We start from the raw sequence: 27,422 nt of genomic DNA on the forward strand, positions 1-27,422 counted from the left end.
CCTTTAAGGTCCTAGTGTACATTTGCGTTATGTGATGGTGGTCTTCTGGACTCCTATATGACTCACTCTTTTGCTCATTCAACTGCTCCCCACTCCACTTTATTTTCTGTACCAGGTTCCTGCCCTGGAGCAGCTCAAAGCTATACAAAAAAGCCAACCCAGGCAGCCAGTTGACAGGAAGAGGCAGTGCTAAAAGGAGATGGGAGTCGCCACCACAGGTGAACTTGGCTGACCTCAATAGCATGCAGCCTGCCCTATGGATGGGTATCTCTGTCTCCAAATCCATGTGCTGAGGTCTTCACAAGCTGATGGAGGTATAGGCAGCTCACTGCACCACTCCCCAGGCACCAAGAATCAGTTTGGTGGAGACCCCAGAGATCTGAAACTACCTCCATGCCCCTTGTGATTCTGCAAATGGGAATCTGAGGCCCAGCGAGAGTTGCTTCTGGGATCAGTAACATTTAGTAATCCCCTTCCTTCACTTAACCTTTTCAACGCCTACTGTGAGGAGACAGAAATGAACAGAACCCAGTTCTTTTTCTATTTTAAATTTTGTATTTATTTGAGAGAGAGCATGAGTGGGGGGTGGGCAGAGGAGAGGGAGAAGCAGACTCCCTGCTGATGGATTCCTAACAGGGAGCCCAATGTGTGGGCTCGATCCCAGGACCCTGAGATCATGACCTGAGTCAAAGGCAGATACTTAACTGAGCCACCCAGGTGCCCTCAGAACCCAGTTCTTGACTTCCATGGCACCGAGAGGACAGAGTGATCTACTAAAAAAATTAGAACAGCAGTCAGAATGTGATAAGGGGAGTGGATAGCCAGGCAGCCTTGAGGACTACCTGCCAATCTGGAATTCTAAATGCTGAAGTCCACAGAACCTGAGCAAACTCTCAGCACTGATAGCCCACAGTTAGGGTTGCCTGAGACCCAACCCACAGCTCCATGTCTTCTAGGGAGGCCTAGGCTAAAAGGAAAAAAGGAAAACTACTCTTTGCTCATGACTGGAGTTCTTCCTTCCAAAATATGAGAGGTGCTGTATAATGCCTTAGGCCAGGGTAGACCAGTTGCCCAGTCCCTGGTTGTTGCCCTCCTCCTCTACACTGGATGGGTGCTCCTGCAAGACACGGACTGAATCTGATGCTTATGACTCCAAATGCGCCAGGTCCAAGATGGGAGGTTGGTAATGGGTGGGACCAAGCCCTGGTGACCAGAGGCTGAAACTGGGTCGGGAGGAGGCTGCCTCTTACAAAAAACATCTTATTCATTCATTCTAGAACCAGTGGTTGTTGGCCTACCATGTGCCAGGCCTTTGGATAGGTCAAATCCTCTCAGGTGCTTGGAAGCACATTAAGTCTTCATATATCCCTCTGTACTCCCAAGATCTAAGACTGTTGTCTTGTGAGCTATTTAGGATTTAGAGGTAATGATGAATCCCCTTCTAGTGCCCTGGCTTCACTGCAGACACATCTTCTGGGTCACCAGCTGTACCTTAACTTTCCATTTCTTTCTCTGCTACAGTGAAAGGGGACAGAGATGTTTGTTTTAAAAGCTAAATGGGAAAACAGGCCTAAGAGCATAGTCCCCTATCTCAAATCCTAAACCAAGCTTCTGTGTCCTCATCTGCCAGAAGAGAAGCACTGTTTTCAAGAAGTTCTGATAGGTCTTATTTTCCATCCCTGGAAGGGTCAGTTGGGTACTTCAGTTTATGAAATGACCATTAAAGAACTTTGTTAGTGACTCATCAATTCAACCCAATCAATTTTTAAAAAATAAATAAATTTATTAAGCTTTTTTTTTTTTTTTTGAGAGCATGCACATGCATGTTTTGGGGGGGGGAGGGGCAGTGGGAGAGGGAGAAGCAGGGTCTGCTGCTGAGCGGGGAGCCCAATGTAGGGCTCCATTCTAGGACCCCGGGATTATGACCTGAGCTGAAAGCAGATGCTTAACCGACTGAGTTATTCAGGCGTCCCTCAACCCGATCAATTTCTAAGGACAATAAGTAGCCATGGTTTCTGTCCCCACAGGGCTGCTCAGGCTAGAGGGGAGAAAACAGATGCCAACCCACCCAACAATCATAGAGATGAAGCTTAGAACTCGGAAGCATGGAGAAAGGAGCAATTCATGACAGCCAGGATGGACAGGGGAGGCTTCACACAGAGGTGAGATCCTAGATGGGCAGAGTGGCAGCTAAACTGGAGGTGGAATGAGGTCATTTCACTGGGGGTAACAGCATGAGCACAGGCCCGCACCTGACTGGCTGGGCCAACATCTGCCCTGGAGCTGAATCAAGTGTGACTGGTTCAACTGACTTCCCAGCATTCACACCCACACCAGCAACCCAGGGGGCTTTATCTGTATGGCCCAGGCCCAGGGACAGGGCTTGGCTCTGTGTACTAGGCAGGGCAGGGGTGTGGAAAGACAGAGAACACACACTTAGCAGCATTTGGCTTTTGTTGACCTCAGTAGGGTCTAAAAAACATCTTGACTGGGAGTAAAGGTTCTTCCTTCATCAGTTATTACTCCAAAACACACAACTATGGAGGCGCTGGGCAGAGGTGAAATTGCTCAGAGCAAGGACACCCCTCCATGTTCTGACTGCTCCTCCGAAATCCTTGCATGCTCCTGCTGGAGCCCTGGGGGCCCAAGCCCTGAGCTGGGCCCCTCGCTCAGTACAGATGCCTGCCTTGCTCGACTTCCACTCACTTGGCTAGCTGCCTTCCCCTAGAGTGGGACTAGGACTTGTTGGGGCTAGAGAGTAGCAGATTCAGCAGCCACAGCTAGGAGCAGGGCAGAAATGGGGACAAGATACACAGACCAGGGTCCTAGCCCTGAGAGACAAATCCTAAATTTGAGCCCCTAGCCCAACTGCAGCATGGCTGGGCTCCATGAGCAGATGATGGGAGAGGAGGTGCTCTGTCACTCAGGAACGGCTTCCAGCTGGTGGATCCTTCTTTGGCCAGGTCCCTGTGACATAGTATCTTCTCCAAAACCTCCCTCAGGAAGGCCCAGCCCTCTTCTTTTTCTTTCTTTTTTTTTTTTTTAAAGATTTTATTTATTTATTTGACAGACAGAGATCCCAAGTAGGCAGAGAGGCAGGCAGAGAGAGAGGAGGAAGCAGGCTCCCATCTGAGCAGAGAGCCCGATGCGGGGCTCGATCCCAGGATTCTGGGATCATGACCTGAGCCGGAGGCAGAGGCTTTAACCCACTGAGCCACCCAGGCGCCCCGAGGCCCAGCCCTCTTCTTTGGGCTGAAATGTGGTCTGGTCCAAGCCACTATATTCTGGGTTCTCTCCACTCTAGTCCCCCAGTGGATCCTCTTGAACAGATCACCTGCCAGGAAGGTGGTGGGTGCAGTCTCCCCACTCACCCCTGCTTCAGGGTGTTCCTGGGACTCTCAGAAGGGAGGCAGTGGGGTAGAGTAGAAGGAAAATGGTCTGTGGCCAAACTCAACACACTCTTTCTCTGGGTCTCAGTATCTTTGTTACCAAAGGGAACTAAGAACTTCTGTTTGGCCTTCTAATCCAGGTCTACTATGAAGGCGAAATGAAATTCATATGTGACCAAGGGTCTGGTCGGCTACATCTTGTAAAACACCTGCTACAGAGAGGACTTGCTGTTCTCAGACCTCACCCGGGCAGAGTAGAAGTAAGGTACTGTACCTTCCCAAGGCATGTCCCCAGACCTGGCCAAGCTCTCCCCACTCCACTGCCCTCTGCCCAGTGAACCTCTGGACCTGGCATCAGGGCTGAAGTTTTGTTCTTTTCCAGAGTGATTCCCTTAAGTAACATAAACACAGACTTAGTTGCTAGAAACAAAACTTTTGCAAGAGCTAAAAACTGAAAGTAAACAGCTCCCTGATTCTGGCTGGCTAGGTAGGCTTGCCAACAGATTGCTGCCCCAGAGACAGCTCAGTACAGCTGCCTGCCGTCCTCAACTTTCACCCCCTTGGCTGGCTGCCTTCCCCTGGGGTGGCTCCCAGAGTCCTCTCCAAAGGCTGGAATTAGGACTTCCTTGGGCTAAAGAGAGTTTGCAGATTCAGCAGCTACAGCTAAGAGCAGGGGAAATGTGGGGACAAGACAAAGACCAGGGGCCTAGCCCTGAGAGGCCAATCCTAAACCTGATCACTCAGCTCAAGTGCAGTGTGGCTGGGCTCCCTACTCTGAGCTCACCCTCTGCTCCTGCAGTAGAGCCCTGGTCATGTAGTTCTCACCACCTACATGCTCCCTCCATTCCTCACCACACCCACTTCCTTCCCTATCCTTCCTCTGAGGAGCCTTCCTGGACAAGAGGCCCATTCTATAGGGACTAGAGCCACTCCCTCACCCTGGGCCTCAGTCTCCCCATCTATAGAATGAAGAGGCCTAACTAAATCAAGACCCTTTGACCCTCTGAACTCACACCCTGCTAGGGAGAGGGGTTGAGTCCCGACTCCTGAGAGGGAAGGGTTAAAGTGTCACTTCTGGAAGAGGTCCTCGCTCCTCCCAGACTCTGGCTTCAGAGTATCTCAGGCAACTTGAGCCCTGTGCCTGCCCAAAGGTCCTATGGGCCCTTTCCCGTGAGGTGCCTGCCAAGTTGCATTCTGGGTCAGGGTGGGCACCAGCCAATTCTGGCTGTTACCCCTGACTTCTGTACACCCTTGGCAAGGGAGCTCATCTCCCAAAAGCTCTGTGTGGACTTTATCAAAAACCCCTGGACCTTTAGGATTCTTCTTGGCACTCTGCAGAGAGCTGGGGACTTGGTGGCTCAAAGAAGTGAGGCAGTACATTAAGAGAGACATCTCAGCCATCAGGCTTAGACCACAGGCTGAAGAGAGGGGATACTGGGCTCAGGAAGTTCCCTTGGGCCCCAGCTGACCAGATCTGATGGTTTTATGGAAGCTGGGTTTCTCTACCAGGACTGTGCATCTCTTAGATGCCTCTAGGCCTGAGGAAGGGAAACCAAGAGACAGAAAAAATTCTTTGAACTCCTGTGAGAAGAGAGGCAAACTTAAAGCCTTAAGACTCATATACAGGTAGACCAGAGACTTCTGAGGCTAGGGATCTGTTACCCTCAGATAGGGGTGGTGTATCACCCTGGGCCTCTAACTCAGGATCTGAATGGAGCAAAGAGTCTACCACTATAGCTTGAAAACTGCTTCCATACTTCAGGGCGGCTCTGTGGGGCTTAACTTCCCAGCTCTCAGTTCCTGGTGCTAAGCTTTTGATCACGCCCCTATCCCTTAGCATTTCATTGTACCAGTTTCCCCCAAAATGGAACAATAAATAACAGGGGAGACATCTCAATAGTAATGATGATAAAAATAATAATAGCTAACACTCATACAGTTCTCTCTCTCTCAAAAAGATTTATTTACTCGTCAGGAACAACAGCACCTGGCCCCATGACTGTGGTTCGTCCAGGAACTTGTTCCTGCTGTGTGGAGAGCCTGGCCTTGGCAGGAGGGCACAGAACAAGACAAGGCCCATCTCACAGTAAAGAAGTGCTGTGCAGGCAGGCAGGGAGGCCAAAACTCAGATGACAGGTTACTTTCGCTCTTTGCTTCTGATTCCTATCCCAAGCTGACTGTTCTGGTTGAGTTCAATCCCTCCCTACCTTTGACCTCCTTTTTAGCGTACACTGCTTGGACCTCTGAGTTGCCAAATTCTGCTGATTCCCTGAGAGGTTTCTTTTCTCCAGAATCACAGCTTATAAAGCCTTTCCTTCATCTCTGAATTCTACTCAAGCCACTGTTGTGGCTCTGTCTTCTTTTCCCTAAATTCATTCTTTTTTGTCTTGTTTTCCCTAAGTGTTATTGTAGGCTAATATCACTTGGGAAAGCTAGTGAGTGGTTTGGAGGCCAGTACCCCTAGGAACCGAGCTCCCTGCAGACACAGTCTGTGGTACCAGGTCCAGCCCTTTAAGCATGACAGGTACTTGATAGGAGCTGGAGGACTGAGATATAAAGCTGGCTCCCCTGGGGAACTGTGAGCTCCTGAGGGAAGGGGCCTTCTATCCTCTCTGAACCTAGCTCAGGACTATGACTTTAATTTGCCAGAAGATGTATGTGTCAAGTTTGAGGCCGAAATTACCTTCCTACGCTCTGGCCTATGTGTCCTCAGGCCCAGTTCTGGCTCTCCTAGTCATTAATGAGAAGTTACTGGAGGGTTCCAAGGAGAGAAGTCACAGGATTTACTCAACATCTTAAAAGGTTAAAAGATGCTGTATGGGGAATGGGTTGCCAGGGGCAAGGGCAGAAGCAGAAAGGCAAGCGAGATTTCTGCAATAATCTAGGCAAAAGGTGACGGTGGTTTAGACCATGGTGGTAATGGTTGGTGTGGTGATAAATTAGATCTGGATATATTTTAAAGACAGAGCTGCCAGAATTTCTTGGTGGACTGGAAATAGAGGTGTCAGGGGGATTCTAAGGGTTTTGGTCTAAACCACAGAACTAGAAGGATAGGGTGTCTGTTAACTGAGATGGGGAAGACTGAGGAACAACTTTGAGGAATAAAATCTGGAGTGAGTGTTAATTTGAAGTATCTGTTAAATACCTAAGTGGAGCTGTTGGGTAGGCAGCTGGCCACATGAGCCTAGAGTTTACAAAAGTCTGAGTGAAGATAACAGTTAGCAGTGGTCAGCACATAGAAAGGATTTAAAGCTCTGAGATCAGATGGGGTCATCTGGAAAACAAATGTAAATGGAGCAGTCTAGACTCTGCCCGGGGTTACTCCTTTGTTAACAAGTAGGGGAAATAAGGAGGAACCAGCAAAGGCGGCTGAGCGGGAACAGCCATGAGGGAGGTGGAGAACAGAGAGGAACTGATGCCTTAGAAACAAGTGAAGAAAGTGTTTAAAGGAGAGAGAGAGAGAGATAGACTATGTCACACACTGCTGAGAGGGCAAATAAATGGGGCACTCAGATTTGATAGGTGGCTTAGGAATATGGGTTTTTATTTTTTAAGATTTATTTATTTGACAGAGATGACAAGTAGGCAGAAAGGCAGACGGGGCAGTGGGGGTGGGGTGGGGAAGCAGGCTCACCTCTGAGCAGAGAGTCCGACATGGGGCTGGATCCCAGGACCCTGAGATCATGACCCGAGCTGAAGGTAGAGGCTCAACCCACTGAGCCACCCAGGTGCCCCAGGAATATGGGTTTTTAAATTATAAAAAGGTTTTTGCTTTTTGGCAACCCTGAAGAGTCTGCCTCCCTTCCAGCTGTGGGAAAGCGTGGACATGAGTGAGACTCGTTAGAAGGAGTCATGAGGGAGATGATGAAGACAGATAACAGGATGGTGGGAAGTGAGTACACGTAGAAGATATTTAGTGGGCTCAATTAACAGACCCTGGTAACAGAAGAGCTCTGGGGTGTGGGGGGTAAAGGAGCAAGAGAGGGGAAAGAGGACACGCTTCTGGCAGAAAGATTGTGCAAAGGGAGGTGCCAAGCTCAAGTTTTGGACATAGTGCACTGTTTGTGACACATCAAGGAAAAGATGGCTAGGATGTGGCTGGATGAAAGTGTGTCTGCAGCATGGGAGAGAAGTCTAGACGAAGATAAGGATTTGACCGGTCGTCAAACTGTAAATAACTTAAATACTTGAAGTGGTTGAGATTTCCCCAAAGAAATAGCTGCAAGAGCAGAGGACAGAAACTTGGGGGAAAACAACATATGAGATGCTGCTGTCTCATCTTCTCTTTCCTCCCCTTTAGGGAAGTTGATAAAACTAATTTACCCACAAGCAGCAAAGTAAACAGAATCAGACGTAACTTTCAATAAAACCAGGAAGCTGTCCCAGTGAAGAGGTCCTTGATCATGGGAGGTAAGAGAAAGCAGAGGCAGCAGAACTTGACCAATGCACAAGTACTACGACACTGCCGCTGGCTGGCGTGCAGCAGTCCTGCTCAACGGCCACCCACCTCCTCCTCTCCTTCTGAAAGCGGCGACAGCCGGAAAGGAGGCAGTCACAAGAAGCAGAGCTAAGGGTCAGCCTCTGTTCCCTATCTCTGTGGCACTTGGTATTCTATAACCTCCCTGTGAGTCCCGATAACCCCATCTGACAAGTGAGGAAGGAAACAGACTCAGCAAGATCAGACTTGACTAATGTCACAGAGACCTGTAACCACTACACCGTTGGGGAAGGGGTGGAAAAAAACCCTGTTTCACAAAAGCTGGACGTGTTTCTGAGCCAGAAACCTAGAGCCACGTTTCTGGGCTCTAGGGCGTCATTTCAATGTGAAGTGAAGGATCAGGCCTTCCCTTAGAGCTTGTGGTGAGGCCAGAACAGTTGAGCCAGTGCTTGCAGAGTCTCTCCTCCTGTAGGGACGGGTTGCTTGCCTGGCCCTGAAGCAGGTTAGCTACAGTGCAGCAGTCCTAGGACACTGATTGAGAAGAGCCCAGCAGCCTCTCAAAATGCTCCCCTTCAACCTTCAGGGCCAAGGCTAGCCTTAGGAGGAGGCAGAACAGATGACATTCTCAAATGAGGGTATAGGACAGGGTTGCTGCCCTTCTGTCCCTAACTCTCACATTTACTGTTGACAAGGCCTGAGACATTACAAAAAACAGAAGACAAGAAGAGACAAGAAGAGAAAATAGATGGGCACCTGGGTGGCTCAGGTGGTTAAGCATCTGCCTTTGGCTGGGATCATGATCCCAGTGTCCTGGGATTGAGCCCCATGTTGGGCTCCTTGCTTGGCAGGGAGCCTGCTTCTCCTTCTGCCTCTGCCTGCTGCTCCCCCTGCTTGTGCTCTCTCTGTCAAATAAATAAAATCTTAAAAAAAAAAAAAAAAGGAAAATAGAAGCTTCCATCAAATGGGAAACACTACCACCAAATTTCTAATCCCACTTGCTTTAGCACCCATATTCTTGATCTTCTCCATCTTCCTTCATGCTTCAAGGTGTTTTCTTTTTGCTCTCAAAAAGCTACCTCCACCTGTGCTCTGCATCCCATGCCCTCTCTGACTCAAGGACCATCCTTTCTCTTCTTCTCCTGCATCTTCCCATTCTTTTATGGGACCACTGCATTTACATAAAGAAAGCTGTAGCCATTCCCATATTAAACAAAACCAACCCCCAAAACCTTCCCTTTACCTCACATGCTACTCTAGCCACTACCCTATTTCCCTGCTCCACAGTCACAGCCAGATTTATGGAAGGAGTTGGTATCTCCACTTTGGCACCATTCAATCACTCTTAAAATGTTAATTACATACAGTTTTGTGATTTCATTGTGTTAAACACCAAAGAAACTATGTGACATATGTAAATTATAAAGCATTATAAAAATGAACATCTGTGAATCCACAACCCAGTCTAACTGTGAAAATAAAGGAAACCTCATTTAAAATGGAGTCAGGAAGCCCTGAAGGGGGAGCTCTCACACACTAGCTCTGATGGTAAGAAGCAAACCTAGCATTCGTCAACAGAAAGCTTACTTATTTCCATACCCCAATAGGAAAAAGGAAGAATTCCTCCTTGCCCAGCAACAACGTAGCCAAGGAGAACTCAGCAGAAAAGTCCCTCCCAGGTTCCTCCCTTCACCCTGTAAAAGCAGGCCCCTCACCTCTGTTCTGCAGACTTGCCTGTTTTGCCATAGTTTGCTGGTCCCAAAACTGCAATTCCTCTGCTATTCCAGAATAAACTCAGTTAGCTGGTAAAATAACCCGCTCTTTTTTTTTTTTTTTTTTTCCCAGGTTAACAGAATCAACCTAAGAACTAAAACATTGCTAATATTGTTGTATAGACCTCTGTTCTTCCTCCCCTATCCTACCCCTGCCTCCACAACTATGAACATTGTAGTCAAACTGTTAAAAGGTCACATTACCATTCTGGGCAGCAGTAAGAATGATGCCTGCTTCTCATCAGAAACAATGTAAGTCAGAGTGTGGAATGATCGCTCTAAAATGCTAAAACAAAATTCAAGTTGGAATTCTATAGCCAGTGGGAAAAAATATCCTTGAAAAATGAAGGCAAAATAAAGATATTTTCAGACAATTGAAGCTGTTGCCAGTAGGTCTGCTGTACATGAAATTCTAAAGGAAGTTCTTTGTGCTAAAAGGAAATGATCTTGGCTGGAAATCAGGATGTGAAGAAGGAATGGAGAATACCAGCAAGTATGTGGGCAAATATGAACGTCTGGTTTTTGTCTTAAATTCTTCAAAGAGGCTACTCTGAAGACCTTCCGAGACCATAAGCTGAGATTATGGGGCTCCTGCCTAAGTATAATTCATAAATAGATGTAAAATAAACCATAAGTGTAGTGAAGTTAAAGTTCTGACTTATCCCACGGTAACTATTTCAATGCTTTCAAAAATAAATGTAATTCTTAATATTTTTTTCCCTTAACTTTTGGTGTCTCTACTTGCTAGTCTTAAGCACAAACTTGATTTGATTCTTAGGTTATCCAGCACTGGGCAGCAGCCAGCCAGAGCACAAGACTCGGAAAATATGCATTCAGTAGTGACAGGGTCATTGCTAGTGAGGACGACCAGCCTCCTGAGGTGTCCTGGGACTTTTAGTGCTGAAATGGCCAGTTTTGAGTGTGATGATTAGTTACCCTAAGCAAGACCCAGGATGAGGTCCTGAGGAGAGAAGAGCCCTGAGAACAGCAGATAAACAATGGAGTTTTGCTGTGACTAAGAAAGAGAAACAACTGAAAAGTATTTAAGACTTACATTCTCAAAACTAGACTTGCCCTTTAATTGAAGTGAAAATTCTTATTTCTCCCTCTCCCACACTTGTGTCTTATGTTTAACAGATCAAAGACCGATAATTCCCTTGGGAGCTGGTACATCATGAAGGCAGAAACAGAAAAGCAGGAACAGCAGTTCTGCATGGTAGGAGACACAACAGCTCAGAGTGGCTCACAGACTCCCTTCCTATGGGCGTAACTCATTGACATTTCACCCACTTTGCTGGGAGGGGAAGAGAGAAAAGGAACTAACAGTGTCTACTTTTTTCCTCTAGAAAATTCTTGCCATCATTCTATTAGGTAAGAATTATTTTAGCATGATGGTACATAAAAGGAAACAGAAACTCAGAAAGGTCAAGTCACTGTTCAAGGTCCCTTAATTTCTTAGTAGCAGCTTCAGTGTTTGACCTATGGGCATCTCCCTCAAAATCTTGTGCCTGGTACCTGGATAGAGGCTGGTGACTCCAGCATAAATGCTGGTGGGTATGTATGGGACAGGCAAGAGGAAGGAGATGAGCTGGGGAGTACAAACCAGAGCAGAAATAAAGGCTACAAAATGCAGAGCTCCTGGGTAGGGGAAGGCATCTTTCCTTCTCCAGGAAAGGATTTACAAATTTGATGAAAACTGAGATGTGTGAGAACTTAGACTGATCTGTCTACTAAATAAATGAGATGTCCTGAAAATGGTGCTAGGGAAGTTGAGGGAGAGAGGAGGGGGGAAAACTAGTAAAAGGATCAGATATCTGATGGCTTCTCTTTAGAACTATACCCTAGGGTCTCAAGATGCTTCTGGATGGACTCCATTGGTCATCAAAGTAGGTCCTGGAAAAGCATTAAAAATATTTAAGTGAAGGGGTGCCTGCGTGGCTCAGTGGGTTAAAGCCTCTGCCTTTGGCTCAGGTCATGATCCCAGGGTCCTGGGATCAAGCCCCACATTGGGCTCTCTGCTCTGCGGGGAGCCTGCTTCCTCCTCTCTCTCTCTGCCTGCCTCTCTGCCTATTTGTGATCTCTGTCAAATAAATAAATAAAATGAAATAAAATATATTTAAGTGGGAAGGAGGAGCAACATGGCGGAGGAGTAGGAGACCTAAATTTCGTTGGGTCCCAGGAATTCAGCTAGATAATTATCAAACCATTCTGAACACCTATGAACTCAAAAAGATATCGAAGAAAAGAATAGCAGCAATTCTAGGAATAGAAAAGTGACCACTTTCTGGAAGGTAGGATGTTCAGAGAAGTGAATCTGAGGCGATATATGGGAAGACAGATCGTGGTGGGGAGGGGCCAGCTCCTGGCAAGCAATAGAACAGAGGAGCACAGTCGCAACTTTTATAGGTCTACTCCACTGAGGGATGCTGCTCCAGAGGCTAAGTGGGGAGTGGAGCCCTTGCTGAGACAATGTGGTCTCAGGTCCCTTGGGGCCACAGAAAGACCAGGGGTACATGAGTGCGGCAGAGCTCCCGGGTGTTGGAGTGGGTAAGCTGGCTGCAAAGATGGAGCTGAGGAGTGGGCTCTCAGCTCAGGGTTGCCATAAACCATGATTCCCAGCACAGTCGGGTCACTGCTCTTTGAGCAGGGACCCCACAAGTGGCAGGTCCAGAGAGACCCACCCCCTTCCTCCCCAGAAGGAGGGGTGCGGGAGCGTGCTGCAGAAATTGGCTGGGTTTGGAGACTCCAAATAGGGCTGTGTGCCAGAGACAGACAATCTGGAAGAAATGGATGCATTCCTAGGGACATATAAACTGCCAAAACTGAACCAGGAAGAAATAGAAAACCTGAACAGACCCATAACCAACAAGGAAATTGAAGTAATCAAAAATCTCCTAACAAACAAGCCCAGGGCCAGATGGCTACCCAGGGGAATTCTACCAAACATTTAAAGAAGAATTAATACCTTTTCTCCCAAAACTGTTCCAAAAAATAGAAATGGAAGGAAAACTTCCAAACTCATTTTATGAGGTCAGCATTACCTTGGATCCCCAAACCAGAGAAAGACCCTATTAAAAAGGAAAATTACAGACCAATATCCCTGATGAACATGGATGCAAAAATTCTCACCAAAGTACTAGCCAATAGGATCCAATAGTACATTAAAAGGATTATTCGCCATGACCAAGTGGGATTTACTCCTGGCTGCATGGTTGGTTCAACATCGTGCAAATCAATCAATGTGATATAATACATTAATAAAAGAAAGAACAAGAACCATATGATACTCTCAATAGATGTTAAAAAAGCATTTGACAAAGTACAGCATCCATTCTTGATCAAAGCTCTTCACAGTGTAGGGATAGAGGGTACATACCTCAATATCATAAAAGCCATCTATGAAAAACCCACAGTGAATATCATTCCCAATGGGGAAAAACTAAGAGCTTTTCCCCGAAGGTCAGGAACTGGCAGGACTGTCCACTGTCATTACTGCTATTCAACATAGTACTAGAAGTCCTAGCCTCAGCAATCAGACAACAAAAAGAAATAAAAGGCATCCAATTCGGCAAAGAAGTCAAATTCTCACTCTTTGCAGATGATATGATACTTCATGTGGAAACCCCAAAAGACTCCACTCCAAAACTGTAAGAACTCATATAGAAATTCAGCAAAGTGTCAGAATATAAAATCAATGCACAGAAATCAGTTGCATTTCTATACACCAACAGCAAGACAGAAGAAAGAGAAATTAAGGAGTCGATCCCATTTACAATTGCACCCCAAACCATAAGATACCTAGGAATAAACCTAACCAAAAAGGCAAACAATCTGTACTCAGAAATCTATAGAGTACTCATGAAAGAAATTGAAAAACATTCCATGCTCATGGTTTGGAAGAACAAATATTGTGAAATATATATAGTGTATATGCTACCTAAAGCAATTACACATTTAACACCATCCCTATCAAAATACCATCAATGTTTTCCAAAGAAATGGAACAAATAATCCTAAAATTTATAGGGAACCAGAAAAGACCCCAAATAGCCAGAGGAATGTTGAAAAAGAAAACCGAAGTTGGCGGCATCACAATTCCAGACTTTAAGCAGCTCTGTTACAAAGCTGTAATCATCAAGACAGTATGGCACTTTCACAAAAACAGACACAGATCAGTGGAAGAGAACAGAGAGCCTGAATTCTGTGGTCAACTAATCTTTGACAAAGCAGGAAAGAATGTCCAATGGAAAAAAACAGCCTCTTCAACAAATGGTGTTGGGAAAATTGGAAAGCCGCATGCAGAAGAATGAAACTGGACCATTTCCTTACACCACACACAAAAATAGACCCAAAATAGATTAAAGACATCAATGTGAGATAGGAATCCATCAAAATCCTTGAGGAGAACACAGGCAGCAACGTCTTCGACCTCAGCTGCAGCAACTTCTTCCTAGAAACATCACCAAAGACAAGGGAAGCAAGGGCAAAAATGAACTACTGGGATTTAATCAAGATCAAAAGCTTTTTTTGCACAGCAAAGGAAACAGTCAACAAACCAAAAGACAACCAATAGAATGGGAGAAGATATTTGCAAATGATGTAACAGATAAAGGGCTAGTATCCAAAATCTATAAAAAATTTATCAAACTCAACACCCAAAGAATAAATAATCCAATCAAGAAATGGGCAGAGGATCTGAACAGATATTTTGCCACAGAAGACATCCAGATGGCCAACAAACACATGAAAAAGTGCTCAACATCACTCGGCATTAGAGAAATATAAATCAAAACCACAGTGAGATACCACCTCACACCAGTCAGAATGGCTAAAATTGTTAAGTCAGGAAACGACAGGTGTTGGCCAGGATGCAGAGAAACGGGAACCCTCCTACACTGGATAAAACATGTACCTCATTAGGTTGCTGAATAGCACCTTAATACAAGGTGCTTTGAACAGTGCCCAGCAAGCACCACCATGACCGCCATCTTTCAGCTTAAACACCACCTCCTCAGAGAGACCCTGTTCTTTTCAGAACACTACTACTCATCACAATCTGTAAATATTTTGTTTACTCTTTGTGTTCCATGAAGACAGGGAATTTGTCTTGTTTACTATTGTATGCTCAGAACCTAGCACAGTGCCTGACGCAGGGCAGGTACTCTAGAAATATATGCTGAATGATTACGGAAGTAGTTATTACTATTACTATACTGGTGCTGTGCCAAGGCAGAAAAGAGGAGAGCTGGGATCTGTAACCATCTAGCTCAGCTGAAGGATGAACAGTTACAAGATGTTCTGTAAACAACAAATGGGTACAGCCCTGATATTATTCTCTTCTTCCAGACCTTACACATCTCTCACCGGGTGTTGAGGTTGGATCTCCTGTCTGAAGCTTCCTCTGCTCATGCCCACCGTGGCTTAGTGGTGCTCCCAAAGCACTCACTATATTCATTTCTTGGCTGAGTCCTGTTTTTCACATTCCTGTACTACTTCTTCCACATATCTTAGCTGATGATGCCCTGCTCTTTACACGTTTACTCTTCCTCATTTTGTGCCTAGTTCACCCCAGATGAGCTCCTTGTGTACCACTGGGCCTTCAGAATATGCTCAGCACAAACCTGGAGACTGACAATTGCTGCTGCCTTTTCAGGAAGCTGGCCCAGGGCAGCTCTGCATTCTGCACATGCTTTCATGGAAGAGCTGAGGACTCTAGGAGAGGGAGGTCAGCCGGCTGTTCTTACCTGATCTGTTGCGGCTGGTGGTGGCATAGCTGCAGAGAGTGAGAGCATCCGCAGGGAGGCCTCCAACTGCTGGGGAGGCAAAAAGAAGTTGGGTACCACAATGGGCTGTGGCCTAGATGGTAGTTAAGGGACACAATTACCTAGAAATCTCCCCCCTTGCCAGACTGGCATCTCCCCTGGGCTTAGTCCCCCCCACTCAGTTCCTCCAACTTATTCTTGTCCATGAAACCTCTGCTCCAGTGGTGCCTTCTGCCTGGAAGACCCTGCCCACCCCTAACAAATCAGTCTATACTTTCTGCAAGTGTTAGTTAAAATAATTCCTCTTCTTGGAAGCCTCTCCTAAAGTCAGCCCATTGTGATTCCTGCAGTCTGCAACACAAGATACTGCTTGTTTTTACTCTGCTAGAAGTCTTGATTTGTTTCAGTATTCCTTCCAGAAACTTCTCAAAGGCAAGGGCAGTTTCCATCAGTTACCTCACTACTACCCTAGAGCCCTGTTTGAGGCTGATAGGCAGCAACATTTCAATTTGCTTTTTCATTTTCATTCAACTTGCTGAGGACCTGCTGACCCAAAACTGACCTGTTAGAAGTCCAACAGGGTCAGGGTGGAAAGGCGGCTTCAAGGGCAGTGTCCTGCCAGTTGCAACACCCAGGAATGAGGACTCTACACAAGGGGCTGTCTGTGGTACAGCTTGTCTACCCGGTCTGCATCTGAGCCCTAGAAGCAAGTACCACATCTTGTACTTCTCTGTATCCTCTGACTTAATCCAGTACTGTGCAAGAACACCGTGTTCCAAAAACATCTGTTCACTCAAAGCAATGATTCCATTTGGGAGGGGACTATTTTGGTGTTCTAATTTTTTTGTTTCTGTCCAATAAGCCAAATATGGTTCTGGTTCGAATTGGGTTTATCATGGTTCTTCCAGGCTAGACTTTGAACTCCAAGAGGGTAGAGATGATTGATCTCTTTTTCACAGTCATATTCCTATCACCTAGCATAGTACCTGGGATATAGTAAGCGCTCAGTAAGTGTCTAATGAATGAATGAAATGCATCCTTTCCTGCTTTGGCTCAAATCCCTGATTTTTCTATAGAGAGGTGGAGGTGGAGGTGGAGACCCTGAAGGAGAGGAACCTTTTTACCCAAGCCTTTTTTAGAGGCCCAAGTGAAGCAGGATCTGGCTGCTCTGACTACTGGGGACTCTGCCAGTTAGCTGATGCTGTGGGGAAGGAAAAGCTTTGCTATGAGGAGTCACGGATGTGTCTGAAGCTCCAAAGCTCCCCATCTCAGCCACTTTTTAGACAGTGACTTCGGGAAAATTCATTTTTTTGCACCTATTTTTTCACCTGGTTATAGCAATGGTATCTTTTGAGGATTACATGACTTTATAGACGCAAGTGCTTAGAGCAGTGCCTGACATATCAAGCATTCACTCAACATCAGCTATTCTTATTTTCCTGGTTCATGGGGAAAAGGTGCCTATTCTCACTGTCCTTACCCCTCAGGTTCCCTGCCACTGAAGTCTGCCTTCTGTTCCTACCTCTGCACCATCCTCCTCAACGCTAATGCCACCATCAGTCCACATTCTACAGGACCTGTCTGAAGTGTCAGAGCACTGACCACTACTTCTCCCCGAAACTCTGCTCCCGCACGGCCTCTGTCCTGCTTTTCCATCTCCAACCAGCTCTTCTCTGCCTCCTCTGTGGCATGTCTTATTCAGCGCTTACAGCTGGGGGCTCCTCGGGGCTCCATCTTGTGTGTATGCTTCTCCGTTTCCATGCTCTCCCTGCTGCCCTCATCTGTTTTCAGAGGCACTTACCTTTATAGCTGGTGTCCTCCAGGATGTCTTACAGGCACACATGTCCGAAGTGGAAATGTGCCCCTCCCCCACAAACTGTCTTTTTGTGCTGTTCCCTATCCAGTCAATCACCTCGCTTACCTAGCAACTTGTGACAGAACTCTCGAAGCCATCCTTTCTATTTCCTTCTTCCTCTTCCCTGCCCCTATCTAATTCTCCAATCTATACCCCTCCTCTTCACCATAAAGCAGACTATGCTTTAGGTCACACTTAATCTTTTATTACTATTGCAAGTTTCCCACCTTATCTCCTTGTTTCTGGCCTTCCCTTCATCTAACCCATCATCCACCCTCTACTTTGCTAATACGTAAACCTGACCAATCACATTCCTGCTTGCTTACCAGTTAATATTTACTGAACACTATGTACCAGGCACTTTGCTAGGTAGTTTACACTGTTAATTGACTTTTCACAATAATCCCACAAGAGAAGTACTATTAGTAGCTCTATTTTAAAGATAAGGACACTGAAGTTTAACTTGGTTACAGGATAGAGTCCAACCACCTTAGCCGGGCATAAAAGGCTCTCAGAGGTAGCCCTGCCTCACCTCTCACCATTCCACATACTCTGGGCTCTACCCAGAGTGAACCGCTGCCCACAGGCCAGGCTCTTTCACCTGGCTATGCCTCTGGACACGCAGTTCACTGTGACTAGATCTTTCTCTCCCCTCTGCCTACAGAATGCCTATTCATCTTTGAGGTCCAGCTCTACTGTCTCTCTTGCTGGGATGCCTCCAAACAGTATTACAAGAGCTTCTTCCTCTTGTTCCCTAACATTCTGTCCATGTTTCATCACAGCACTTAGAATGAGAAACTGTATCACTGCCTGTCCCTGCCTCATAAGGGGAACTTCTGGAGTAAGGTCTATTTCAAATCTGTTTTCAGTAGCAGTACACAGCCTGGCAACACCCATTTTTGATGAATTACTACTTGGGAAGGTCCAAATTAGAGCAGTATCCTTAGTATCTGGGCACAAGTGACTGCTCCAGCACAGACCATATGCGTGCTGAGCACAAGTAAACTGGCTGTAAAGGCAGCAGCGTCAGAAGCCAGGAAGGAACTCCATTGGAGGTGGTCTGCTTTCAGTGTCAGACTCCAGCCATTTCATGGTTTCAGTCTTTTCTGAGTCCCCATCGCCTGCCTACCCTTTAGTTTCTCCCTGCTCTGCAACACAAATCACATTTATGTAGTGGGTACTCATTTAATTTCCTCAAGAATCAATCTGACTTGATTTTCTCAAGAATCCTGTGAAATTATGATAGTTCAATTCAGTCTATATTTACTGATCCCTCCTCTGTGCTATGTTTGGTGCAGGGGATACAGGAAAAGACAAGGTCCCTGACCTACCTGGGCAGTGTACAGTCTGATGTCTCCATCGTGTAGGGAAAGAAATTGAGGCTCAGAAAGGTTAAATTATAGGTCTGACTTCACAGGGTCTAGAAGGGTAAAAAACAGGCCCCCTGGCTTCTGGGAGAGAAAGATCTCTTCGTAAAACAGCCTCCTTCACCAGCACCTGGGCAGTAACCCCTGCTTACTGTGGGGATGCTGGCGGCGCTGATCTGATTGGTGGGTTAGGCAACAAACGTGAGGGCTGTCAATGGTCCTAAGTGATTTCTTTTTCCCATAACATGCTCATCTGTGTTTCAAAGCAGGAACAGGGGGAATGTTAGGTATCCCTTCCCCCCTCAACACTGCCATTCTGGAGGGGGAGGGAGGGTTGGGCAAGTACATTTCAACTGTGCCCTCTTCCTCTCTCCTTTTCCCTATCACTTGCATTTCTTATTAAAAAAAAAAATAGGCAAGTTACTATAAATTTGAGCCTTAGCTTCCCTACATGCAAAACAGAAATGATAATACTGACCTTCTAGACTTATGAAGAGTGAATGAAAAAATTATGTAAAGTGCCTGGCACATAGTAAATGCTTAATCAGTGCTGGTACTCTCCTTTCACCTCTCTCTGCACTCTCCACTTTGATTTCACCTAAGATTAATGGTCTCATTCCTTACATCCAGAATCCTACCTTCAAATGTAAAATACCCAATAGACTGATCCAGTGAATCAGGCTGGGCTAGGCTAATGAATGTGCTACCAACACTTACACCCAACTCAAAGCATCATGCTTCAAGGGCGGATATTAATAGTAGCACCAGAGCACCTTAAAGCCTTGGTGAGTATTCTGAAGGAAGAGGCTTCCTGTACCTCCCAGTGCATTACATGAGGAAGGCCACTGCCCCCACTCACACACACGCTAGGCTAGCCAAGTGCCAGTATCCAAAATGCCTACAAATGACTTAAGGGGCTACTTGTGGGAAATACCAAAGGATACAGGAGGCTCTGCCTCGTGGACACCTCTGTTCCAGACGTTGCCTGGTTCTGCCTGATGTCAGAGCAGTTGATAGGTAGTCCCCGATGGCTTTCCTTCCTGCTCCGGGAGGCTAGGTGGAGAGGGAATTTCTCGAAGCTATCAGCAGAGTCACTTAGTTCACTGGAGGCAGCTTCATTCTCAGTCTGGGCCTCTAGTCTGGGCTCCTGGCCCTGATTTGCTCTTGGCGAGCTCAGTCCAACAGAGATGTTGCTCTGCTGGGCTCCTGAGACAGTCACTTGTGAGATGAGATGAGGGTCTGCTGAAGCAGGCTCTCCATCCCTAGAGTGAGAAGCCTCACCCTCACAAGCAATAAGACTTTGGCTAGAACCACCCTGCCCAAGCAGGTGGGGCTGGACCGCCCTTCCTGGACTGGACAGAGGGCTACTTTTGCCCTTGAGCTCGTCTCTGGGGAAATGCTTTGAAGAAGAACAAGAAGGGCCTTCCCTATGCACCTCATTAGGGTGAAGGCTGATGACCTCACTTGTGTCTGACATGAAACTGGACCAAGGGCTAGTTTTGTCTGTCACGGTGGTGATATCATTGAGGGTCCTGGGCTCAATGATGTCTTCTTCATATTCCTCATCACTGTAGGCTGGGCCTGCCTCAGTTTCTTCACTGCTTTGCATCCTTATAATAGGTACTGTGTGCCCCAGGGACTCATGGAGAATTCCTCTTCCACTTGAAGTCTCTTTAAGAGTAGGGCAAGTTAAGGGGCTTCTGCCCTCATCCGGAGCTCTTGCCAATGGCAGTTCTGGAGTTGTGCTTTGCTCCTCCATGACCATTGTGTCCTGAGCATCTGGTAGGGTGGGAACCTCTCCGCTTCTACTCCTGGCTCGGTGAGAACTCAAAGATGCTTGAGTATTCTTGGTGATAGTCTGCAGATCTGAACAGCAACAGATATCTTACTACAAGGTAGGGCCACAGACCACTCAATTTTCCCATGCTAGGCTCTAGCTTCAGATGTATTCTTGCAATCAGACTTTGAACAAATCTTACATTAATCCACCCGAGTCAGTGAAACTATATTCAAGGCAGTATACAATTTCTAGCACTTTATTCTAACATCAGAGGACCAAAATCTAATCTGTTTATAGTTGTGGTTACATCTGTGGAAAGGCTTTCAGAGACTATGCTCATGCTCAGGAATTCTTGGGAGCTAGGAGTCCTGGCGGGCATGTTCATGCTTCCATTTACTTCAGTAATTACCTATATTAAAAATCAAAATGAGATTTGATGACAGTTATTAGAACTATATATTTTACTTGGAAAATAAAACCAAGTCACCTGTTACCCAAATGGTAAGGCAGGGGAGGTTTACAGAGAAAACAGAGGCAGCATGGTGTGTGGAAAGAGCAGAGACTTTGGGGGCCGGTCAGTCTTGGGTTCAAATCTCTACTGTCACTTGGCAACTTTTTGGTCATGAGCAAACTATCCTCTCTGAACCTGTTTATCTTTAAAATGTGATTAACAGGGGAGTGGGGGATGGGATAGCCAGGTGTTGGGTATTAAGGAGGGCATGTGTGGTGATGAGTACTGGGTGTTACATGCAACTAATGAATTGTTGAACATTACACCAAAAACTAATGATATACTATATATGCTGGCTAACTGAATAAAAATAAAAATTTAAAAAAATGTGATTAACATCACCCTTTGCACAGGGTTATGGTAAAGAATACATGAGATAAATGGGCATAAGTGGTATGGGACATGTATAAACAATAAATAGAAGCTACCAGTCATTTCAAATGGTTTTGCAATTAAATGGGAGGGAATAAATCAATAGGCTTAGTAAATGGTTTGTTTGCATGGTTATTTAAGATGAATAGGCAAATTTGACTCCTGGAGTATGGGGTCATAGCTTCCTCACAGCACCTAATGGGAATCTTCAGCCTACCTGAGGTGTTGGCTGAATTTAATACATTAACAATTGTCATGTCTCAAAGGGGAGTAGATGTATGAAAACGGAACATCCCTAACTGCAAACAGGAAGAGGAACCAGGAAGCAGGTTAGTTAATCCTGATCCCCTTGCCTACACTATCCTTTCTGTCTTGGAGCAGTTTTTCTGCTTTTTACAAACCAGCCCATCCTTCAAGGCCCTGCTCTACTGCACCTCCTCCAGGAAGCCTTCCCAGGTGTATCATCTATGGGATGGCTAAACAGTGTTGTTCTATAAAGAAGCACTTAAGACGCTATTGTGTATATTTCCCCCATCAGATTGTGAGCTTCTTAAAGGCAGAGACCATGTGTCTGATTCATGTTGCATTTTTAGAGTCCAGCAAAGGACCTGGCACATAGATGTGGCATAAATGTGATCTCTACTCAGTTAATTCACTCTCAAGCTTCACTTGTATCTACTTGTTTAGTGACTTCTTCAAAAGTGTACTGAGACGTGATGGAGGCTGAAGGAGTTTATTCATTTAAACTGTTTTCTTCGATCCAATCATTTCTCTCATTCACTCTCCTCTTTTAATATACCCATTTAAGGGGTTGCCAATCTGCTTTCACCTTTACTCCAAACAAGCCTCCCTCTGTTTTGCTTTTATGCTTTCTTTCTAGGAGGCAGTTTCTTCAGTTGACTATAGAATGTATGCCTGATGAAAGCAAAGACAATTCCTGTCTTGTCCACCACTTTATCCTCCTAGAACTTGTAACACACAGTGCCTGGCATAGTTGCTGCTCAGTAAATAGATGACTGAATATTTCCAAGCAAGTAGAAGCCAAATACAGCATGTACCTCTGGAGCCCTGGCTACCAACAGGTCAGCTCTCTGAGCAAGAGGACAGGAAAGAGGTTTGTACCTAATATCAATCATGGTGGCTGCTCTCCCCTTTAAACAAAGAAAACTGAACTTATTCATCCCTGTGTACAATACGCATCTCTTCCTTGAACAAAAATGACACCCAAGTGATGGCCAAAGATACTGATCTAATTGTCTTCTCACAACTCCCCAAACTGATATTTAAGTTCCCAGGTCTTAACCCTGCATTCTGACTCAAGAGAAAGGAGTAAGACCCAGGTGATTTTTTATATGTTCAGGCAAGTTTGAGAAATACTTGTTCTGCAACAGGCTCTGGGCTGCACAGTGGAATTACGTGGGAGTTATGAACACTGATGCCTGGGTCCCACCTTCAGAGATCTGTTGCAACTAACCTATGGTGCAGCCTGGGCACCTGAATTTGAAAAGTTCCCTCAAGAACCCCAATATGCAGCCAAGGTGAGGAGCACCGCTTTACGGGGTTTTTCGATGGGTTGACTACAGACCACTAACATCTAGAGTCATACGAGGTACCTGCTAAATATGCAGACTTCTGCTTCTGAGAATTACAATTTTAAATAAATCTGTAGTTGGTTTTTCCCTGAAAACAGGGTTGTACAAGCTTAAGAACTGCTACTGAAGAACTCACCTAATCCGCTCTTGTCTTTTTTTTTTTGGCTGGGGAAACCTCAAGAAGGGAAAGGGGTCAGGGTAAAGAGTGTCAAATAGTAAGCCTGTGCCAGCAAGCCACCAAAGACCTGACTTGGGTCTCCTGCCTCTCAGTCTGATGCTCTTTCCACTTCACATGTTTCTGTGCCATGCTTCTACATCTCTCCTTCCAGAAGGAAGACAGTAAGTAAATCAGATAGGGAAAGCTGTTGGTCTCTATTTGTCCTGGGGGCTTATCTGAGGGCAGATGTTCAAATGCTTTTTGACTAGGCACCCAGGGAGCATAACTGCTCAACAAGAGGAGCCCTGAGCCATACCAGTGATTAAGGAGCTGACTTGCAACACCAGGTTATTGGATTTCTCCAGGATGCACTGGCTCTCTGGGTCTAGGCTGCTGTCTCCAGGTCCACGATGATCCCTGTGGCTCTCCTGACATTGCAAGATGTTATGAGTCTGAGGACTGAGGGGCAATAAAGGCTTGGAGAGCTTCTGACTGAAGTACTGCTGGATCTGATCTAGCTCATTCAGATTCCTCCTGTAAAAAAAGGGAGAAGACCAAAGGGTCATTCACTAGGATTACAAGCATCTTTGCATTTCCCTGACAGTCCACTTCCCAGGACTTTAGTACTTCCAGTACTTCACTTGGTCTATTAACACTAGGACTGACCCTGCCCTCCCTCTCCAATCCATCAATTCATCCTTTACCAGACTATGATCCTGCTGCTCGAGACAACTTTCCTTCCTTCTGTCTGGCTAATGAGATTTCTCTTCTGATGTCCAGTAAAACCCCCACCTCCTGTAGGGAAGGAACCATTCTTGACTCCCATTCATGCCTAGTCTTCACATCCTCTTACTCTGACAGAGGAAGGCCTTACTCTGGACTAACACTGGCCTTTGCTACTCAACAACCATACCCAATCCTTCAAGTAAGTGACCTCGCCTAGCAAGTCTTCCCTGAACCTCTAAATTGGGTTAAGAGGTCCCCTTTTGTGCTCCACAGTTCTGTACTCTCCAATCATATCCATTTCCCCTGATGTACTATGAGCTGTGTGCTTCTCCCTTTACATCTGCTGTACTCAGCGTAGGGCTTTCTCCATGATGATAGAGGGGTTCTGTCGCAGCTGGGTTCATTTCGGCCTCACACCTCTGAATCCTGGAACCTGAGTTCAATCTCTTCCCCTTGCTGTGTCCCTATGCTATTTAACTTTTAAAGTGCTCATATTTCTCCTTTCCAAAAGTCCATCAACCCAAATCCTTGGGCTACCTCTCCTTTGAACTCCTTCACTCTTGGCATCTCCATCAACCTTTTGTCTTAGATTTCCCCTTAGTTTTCTCATTACGTGTCAGTTTCCCAAACTAGGCCGTGAGCACTTGGTCATAGAAGACACTATTTCAAACTTTTCTCTCTCTCTGGTTCACTCACTGTGCCTGGTGCACTGGCAAAACACAGAAGCTAAGTACCTGTGAGGTAAACTGAAGGTCTCTCTATCCTTTGTTAGGAACTACAGTTTGCATGTCCTACAGTCAAATTCAAATTAAATGAGGGAGCACAATGCTGATCCTTAATCTGTCACTAGAGACCACAACTCTCAAAATATGGTGGATTTACTCAGGTGTCTACATCTGGGTGTACATCATATGCTACCTGTAGCAGGAACATGCAAACAACTGAACCTGGTGGGACTTGAGAAAATGTGCAAACCCAGCTGGCCTTGTCAGAGATTCTGGGTATAGAACCTATTAACACTAAGCTGCAATTTTCTCATCTGTAAAAAGGTTTATTAATATTTGCTCTGCAGGCCTCATAGTATTGCTGCGACTCAAATGAAGCAGTTTTAGGGCTCTGTGAACCCAAGGAAGTCACGTGAAGTTGGTATCTTGTTTCATCTCCACTGGGTAGGGAATTCATCTACTAGCAGTTTTCAAAATGTGGTTCTAGGTCTAGCAGCATCAGCATCGTCTGAGAGCTTATTAGAAATGCTAATTCTCAGGCACTATCCTGGACCTACTGAATCAGGAACTGCATAGGTGGGTCCAGCAATCGCTGTTTTAACAAGCTCTTAGTGTGATTCTGAAAAGCACTCAATTTTGAGAACCACTGCTCTAGGGCAATGGTTTTATAGCCTGGCAATTTGGCCCCAAGAAGTCTTTTGGTAATGTGTGGAGACATTTTTGGTTGTTGCAGTCAGGGGAGGGGTGCTACTGGTATCTTGTGGAGAGAGGCCTAGGCTGCTGCTAAATATCCTACAACGCACAAGACAGGCCCTTACAAGCAAAGCATCTGGCCCAAATGTCAGCGGTGCCAACACGGAGAGAAACTGCTCTAGGATGCAGGAGAGCTTCATTCTCTCTTTTCTCAGTGAATGACCCAATAAAATGCAGCCACACTGTTAATGGTTGTACTTAAATAGCCTACAGTCTCTGGCTGAGAATCTAAAAGAAGAATCTGAACATACCACTTTCTTGTGATATAAAAATCTGAACAGTTTCCCATAGTCTATAGTGTGACTGTTCAATTCTTTTAACCCATGTTCCACCAATCAAAAACATTTTGCCACTTCTTTCCTGAGTTTGCTTTAGGAAACCAAATAATAGGTTAGTTTTTCCAAATACAAAATGTCAAATATTTTCCCCTCAACTTTACACATTCTCTTCCTCCCCTCCCCATCACTTTCCACTTGAGAATCATTCATTCTTAAAGTCCAAACTCCTAGCTAACATTTAAGGCACTTCAAGATGGCCCCACAGAACTTGTCCTGCTTTTTACTTTTTTTTTTTTTTTTTTAAAGACTGATTGATTTGAGAGAGAGAGAGAGAGAGAGCACGCACATGTGAGTGGGGTAAGGGGCAGTGGGAAAGAATCTCTAGCAGTCTCCCAACAATGCACGGAGCCTGAAGTGGGGCTTGATCCCACAACCCAAGAGGTCATGACCTGAGCTGAAACCAAGAGTCGGACGCTCAACTGACTAGGCCCGTTGCTTTTTACATCTTATGCTCAGCTGTATCCTAACTGTACTGCTGGTATTCCTCAAACTTGACTTGCTGTTTCATCCCTCTGGGTCTTAGTATGTTTTCTGCATAGAATGTCTTTCAAATTCATTAACCTGCTCCTTCAAAGACCAGTTCAAGTGTGACTTCTTTAAATCTTCCCATGACCAACTTAGAATGTTACTTATTCCTCCATCTACCCTTGGCCAGAAAACCTGTAGCTCTTACCACACATCATTATAATTATCTGGTAACAGGCTATCTCCCCCTCTGGGAATGGCAGAGCCAGGATCGGAAGCCAAGGCTACTGGACTCTGAAGCCAACGCCTCACAGCACCACACTTCTTACTATATAACCCAGGGGCTGACTCAGATGATCTATAATGGCCCCTTCTTCTCTGGCTCAGATGCTGACCAAATTAAGAAAGAGATAGGGAAACATTAACAGGACAGATGCTGGTCTGGAAGAATTCAGTGGTTGTGAGAAGACAGACAGTGGGCAGAATGAGGCTCTGTAATAACTTTAAAGTAGATACGAAACTATATAGATGTGAGGTAGTTACTACGTTTGGTGAATAACCTCAAGTTCCTGTGTTACTAGGTGGACCAGTAATAGAACCCGTGAAGGAACGGAAGGCCCCATGCTTGAGAAAGGTTGATCTATGAGGAATCCCGAGAGGTTCCAGGGTCCAATTCAGCAATAACCTAGACAAAAGTCCCTCCTAAGCCTCTCAGGGCCGCGGCAGTGGACAGAAAAGCAGTCCTGCCAGCTGCCGCTGCCAGTTACCTTGTGCTTCACTATGGTTTCCTGTGTCTTTTCTCAGCACAGGGCCTTACCTGAGAGAAGTCAGAATGGAAGTACGGGAGGACAAAGGCAATGTGGTCAGTTTGTCATCACGCGGCAAAACCGCCTCTCCCTGCTGCAAGGATTCATGAAACCGGCGGATATTCTGCACATGCTCTTCATGGCGTGATGCCTGACTTCTTGTGGTACCACTTCTGTCAGGAATAAATGGGGCCAGAGTAAGAAATAAGAAAACTCCTAATGTGACAATCAACAAGTAACAAATAAAATGGCATTGCAAATCCATTCCTATTACCATGATTCTGGCTTGGATTACAACTATCTTCCAAATAATCTTGCTTTCAGTCTTACCCCTTTATTTTTCTCTCTCTTCTTTAATTCCAGTGTAGTTAACATACAGTGTTGTATTAGTTTCAGGTGTATAATAGAGTGATTTAACAATTCCGTACATTACTCAGTGCTCACCAAGATAAGTGTATTCTTAGTCCCCTTCAGGGTTTCACCCATCCCCCTACCCATCTCCCCTCTGGTAACAATCTGTTCTCTATAATTAAGAGTCGGCCTCTTGGTTTGTCTCTTTTCCCCTTTCGTTTGCTTTGTTTCTTACAGTCCACACAGGAGTGAAATATGCTATTCAT

General features: G+C 45.7%; 1 protein-coding gene and 1 long non-coding RNA gene across 6 annotated transcripts in view; one reads left to right on the top strand and one right to left on the bottom strand.

Moving 5' to 3' along the window:
• LOC111159580 (C2 calcium dependent domain containing 3) overlaps positions 1–27,422 on the bottom strand; it is a 153,319-nt gene that overhangs the window by 1,373 nt on the left and 124,524 nt on the right. For 2 of the 5 annotated variants that reach the window (XM_022522112.1, XM_022522111.1), the window contains exons 29-32: positions 26,817–26,978; positions 23,309–23,526; positions 19,525–20,446; positions 15,341–15,452 (exon numbers count right to left, since the gene is read on the bottom strand). In XM_022522112.1, coding sequence (XP_022377820.1) covers positions 15,341–15,452; positions 19,525–20,446; positions 23,309–23,526; positions 26,817–26,978 — 1,414 coding nt within the window. Of the gene's footprint in view, positions 1–15,340; positions 15,453–19,514; positions 20,447–23,308; positions 23,527–26,816; positions 26,979–27,422 lie in introns of all 5 variants that reach the window. The other 3 variants (XM_022522115.1, XM_022522114.1, XM_022522113.1) reach the window with 3 other exon arrangements.
• LOC111159581 lies at positions 2,032–10,307 on the top strand. The gene is made up of 3 exons (XR_002641420.1): positions 2,032–2,162; positions 3,530–3,654; positions 9,670–10,307. It is a non-coding gene; the product is annotated as an uncharacterized LOC111159581 (long non-coding RNA).

Source organism: Enhydra lutris, unplaced genomic scaffold, assembly GCF_002288905.1.
Source record: "Enhydra lutris kenyoni isolate GAN:26980312 unplaced genomic scaffold, ASM228890v2 scaffoldscaffold68, whole genome shotgun sequence".
Classification (NCBI taxonomy): Eukaryota; Metazoa; Chordata; class Mammalia; order Carnivora; family Mustelidae; genus Enhydra; species Enhydra lutris.